The sequence below is a fragment of the Myotis davidii genome, unplaced genomic scaffold, assembly GCF_000327345.1.
Source record: "Myotis davidii unplaced genomic scaffold, ASM32734v1 scaffold513, whole genome shotgun sequence".
In the NCBI taxonomy this organism is placed as follows: domain Eukaryota; kingdom Metazoa; phylum Chordata; class Mammalia; order Chiroptera; family Vespertilionidae; genus Myotis; species Myotis davidii.
In genome coordinates this window covers 1,576,267-1,580,004 of record NW_006284436.1, presented here as the reverse complement: position 1 = coordinate 1,580,004, position 3,738 = coordinate 1,576,267, and the positions used below count along the sequence as shown (strand labels likewise).

The 3,738-nt window shown below is 52.7% G+C and overlaps 1 protein-coding gene across 1 annotated transcript in view; it reads right to left on the bottom strand.

Moving 5' to 3' along the window:
• Nucleotides 1-2,141: 2,141 nt before the first annotated feature.
• POLR3A (polymerase (RNA) III (DNA directed) polypeptide A, 155kDa) overlaps nt 2,142-3,738 on the bottom strand; it is a 49,218-nt gene continuing 47,621 nt past the window's right edge. The window contains 1 exon segment of the mRNA XM_006754821.2: nt 2,142-2,731. Coding sequence (XP_006754884.1) covers nt 2,583-2,731 — 149 coding nt within the window. The 3' untranslated portion in view covers nt 2,142-2,582.

Below are 3,738 nucleotides of genomic sequence, written 5' to 3'. Positions count from 1 at the left end.
AGAGACCAAACTGGGGGCTTAAAGGGTTCTGAAGGGAAGGTTGGAACCTGGGGCGGGGGGTGCTCTGGCTCAGAGGGACCCTAGTGAGGCCTGGAGTGCTGAGCCTGCCCACAGGAACCAGGCCCTGTATTATGCTAGAGGCACTTCTTGCCAAGTTTGATGCAGAACCTTTTTTCTCTATCCCCTTTGCTGAACTATTTTAAGACGCATCTGTATCTAACGGACCTGTTTTACTGCTGTATTTCTAGTTCTTAGAACAGTGCCTTAGACATAGGGGGCCCTTATTTTTTGAATGAGCAGTTGAGCTGGCACCTGGTCCTGGCCAGGTGGCACTTCCAGTACTTAGGGGCACTACTGCCTCCCTGGCTTTGAATCAGCTCCGTCAAAGGGTGGGGCTGGCGCTTACTGACCCCAGCACCTGACAGTGGGCTTGCGGCAGGGACACTGGTTATTTTGAGTCGGAGCCTGCACATATCCCAATCATCTGCTTCACAACCCACAGCAGCGATGTCCAACCTTCTCACTGTGGCACACATTAACTACTAAAATGCTGCGGCACACCAAAATATGTATTTTTTTTGCCGATCAGACAGAAAAAAATGGTATAGTTTTGATTCATTCACACCGAATGGCTACTGTTGTGTTGACTGTTGTCATTCTTTAATTTGTCGCTCTAAGGCAGCGGTTCTCAACCTGTGGGTCGCGACCTGCATATCAGATATTTACATTACGATTCATAACAGTAGCAACATTACAGTTATGAAGTAGCAACGAAAATAATTTTATGGTTGGGGGTCACAACATGAGGAACTGTATTTAAAGGGCCAGAAGGTTGAGAACCACTGCAAAGAGGTCAGTGCTCTCGACTAAACGGCCAGGCATTGCCAGCTTTAAAAATTCCTGCAGCACACCAGCTGAAATTCGCTGACCTACAGGATGAATTGTTACAGTTTTACGTTTATCAATTTTTCCTCTTTTGAGCTTTGGTAGAGAAATAGAATTCTGCCAAGAGAGAGCAAAAATTTACGAAAAATCATTATACAGTGTCAGGTTCAATCAGACATGAATCAGTGTGAATGCACATGGATAAACCCCGAAATGGAAACACACCATAATTTAACTGACACACACTGAAACTCTGGGATGTTCCTCCGCTCAAAGTGCTGAACACAGCAGGGGTTGTAACAGAGTCAATAGCTATTTTAATCCTTTGTAAAAGATAAAAGAGGGCAAACTGCTAGACAGATGACTAGGCAGGAATATGTATCTGTGAATGGCTAAGACAGAATATACATGTTTTTCTTATTTCTTCCAAACAGGCCCAGACTAAACCCTAACCTATGGAGCTCACTCTGGAGAACATATTGCTGTCTGGTCTTCAAGCTCTGTGCTCACTATAAAGTCCAGTGCCCAGAGCAGGGAGAGGATTCCATTAGGGACAGTTTCACCCCCACACCCCCATGGCACACACAGCGGGGAGCACACAGCTCCCAGCCAACACCGCCTGTGCCTGTGGTCCCAGCAGGCGGCAGTACCTGAGAATCGGTGCCGGCAGGACCCCTCACTTCTCAGTGCGTGGTGAGCTCCCTCGCAGAACCCTTCTGTTCTGAGACACACGCTGATCTACACCCAACCCAGCTCCAGCTGACCTCACCCCATGTGGGCCTTTCCCTTCCTGTCTGGGTGACCCTTTCACCCCTTACAACTGGCACCTGCTGCCACTGCCCTGGGGAATGTCTCAGGCCACCAGTTCTGCACCTGCCCCCTGCATACACAGGCGATTACTTCAGGAGGGTGGGGAGGCTACCCAGGGAGTGCCGGCAGCTCCAAGAACACCGACAATCCCACCCCAGCAGGCCCTGAGCGCTGGCAAGGCTCCCGTGGGCCACGAAGAATGGGCCCCCACCTCTGTCACAGGTAGAGTGACAAGGCAGTGCCACAACCTGAAGGAGCTGGAGGCAGACGAAGCAATGGGGCAGCCAGAGCACGAGAAAGTGTTTCAGAGCAGCTGGGGCCTCACGACAGGCTCAGCTCACTTTCCAACCCCAGACAGTCTCATTGGCTCAACCAGTTTTTCCAGTGACGCTTCAATGCTGGCTTCCTTGGTTTCTAAGCTGCTGGGTTTCAAAAGTAAAATGAAATAACAAAAACTCCAACTTTTTCAAACGGAACAAATAAATAATAGTAACAATATTTACACAAGTACATCACACCGCGAGTCGGGCAGGACCGAGGGGTGGAAAACCTGGGACGGTGCCCTGGCCCTGGGGCTCAGCCCCTCGTTCCTGGGAGCCACTGGACAGACAGGTGAGGTGGGGATGAGTGAGGCCGCCTCGTGTCAGAGAGGTAGAGTGGGCGGCAGGTGTGGAGAAACCTCAGCTGTCCTGGCCAAGCACTGTGGGGTGGTCAGGGTCACTGGGTGAGCTGCTCCCGGGGTGCAGGGGGCCTGCCCTGGCTGCTGGCATGGTGGGGACATCAGGGCCTCTGTTCCAAGGAGCACAAAGCCAAGGCAGCTGCTGGTCTCGAGCCCCTTTCTAGACAGGACGGGAGCCGAGGGCAGGAGGGGTCCCCTCTTCCCGGGACTATGTGACAAAGGGGATGTGGAATTCCTTTGTGTCGAAGATCAGGGGCCTCCTGGTAGGGCTCGGGTCCCTGTTGGCCTTGTGGAGCAGCTTGAAGAGCCCGGTTCCAATGTTCATGGGGATCCCCATGATGATGCATTCGGATACCCCTGAAACCAACCAGAAGGAGATTAGAGAGCTTCTGACACACAGTGGGTCGTCAGGACAGAAACACTGACGTAGGAGCCAGAAACTGGGATTCAAGTCCCAGCTCCACGACATATCAACTGGTTGAACCTGGGCTGGTCACTCTACTCCTCATCTATGACAAGGGATGCTGCGAAGTGCAGGCTGGCACTGTGCTCCTAGCTGGTGGAGAGATTTACACTTGGGAGAAGGGCAGTGCCTGCCCATAGCCCGGCTCCCAGCTGGAGACTGATGGCTCAGTGGTTCTCTCTCCTAGCAAGGCTGGTGAAGGATGCACAGGGAATCCCGAGTTCGCCATCCAGTGTTTGCTTAACTTAGGCCCAGAAGAAAAGCAAACAGGACGACATGGTCAGGTGATGATCCCTGGAAATAGCAATAGCAAGTTGTTCACTGTGCTTAGCGCCCAGGCCTGGGCCAGGCTCGAAGGCGGCCCTAGCCTTGGGAGAGCACAGCTCTAGCCGGAGACACTCAGAAGGCAGGGCTCCCTGGAGAGCCACAGAGTAGGGAGGAGGTGCAGATTCTTTCTCTGAGCTCCATTTCGGCTTCACAAGATCCAGTGTTGGGCTTTGCAGCCGGCTTCTGGCTCTAAAACAAGCAAGTGTGTGCCTACTACATTCTGGGCTCGGTGCTATCGGGAAACCAGAGAGGCAACCAACCAAACTAAAACCAACATGCGGTGAGGACCACATTCCGTTACAACGTGTAAAGGACCAGGAGGAGAGAGAAGATTTCACAGTGGGGGTGGGTGGCTGTGCCAGGCCCCAAAGGGGTCAGCAGCGGAGAGAGGGGCAGTGGGCAGAGCCAGAGGAAGGCAGCAGGGCTGCAGCACAGGCCCAGGGCCTACATCCTGGGGGCAAGGTTAGGGTGCTGGGTCTTAGCGGCCTTGTCAAGCACAATTGCTCTTACCTTTACCTTGGCTTTGCCTTCTCTGCCCTAATCTCTGCTCCTTTTTCTTTCCTTTCACCCTTTA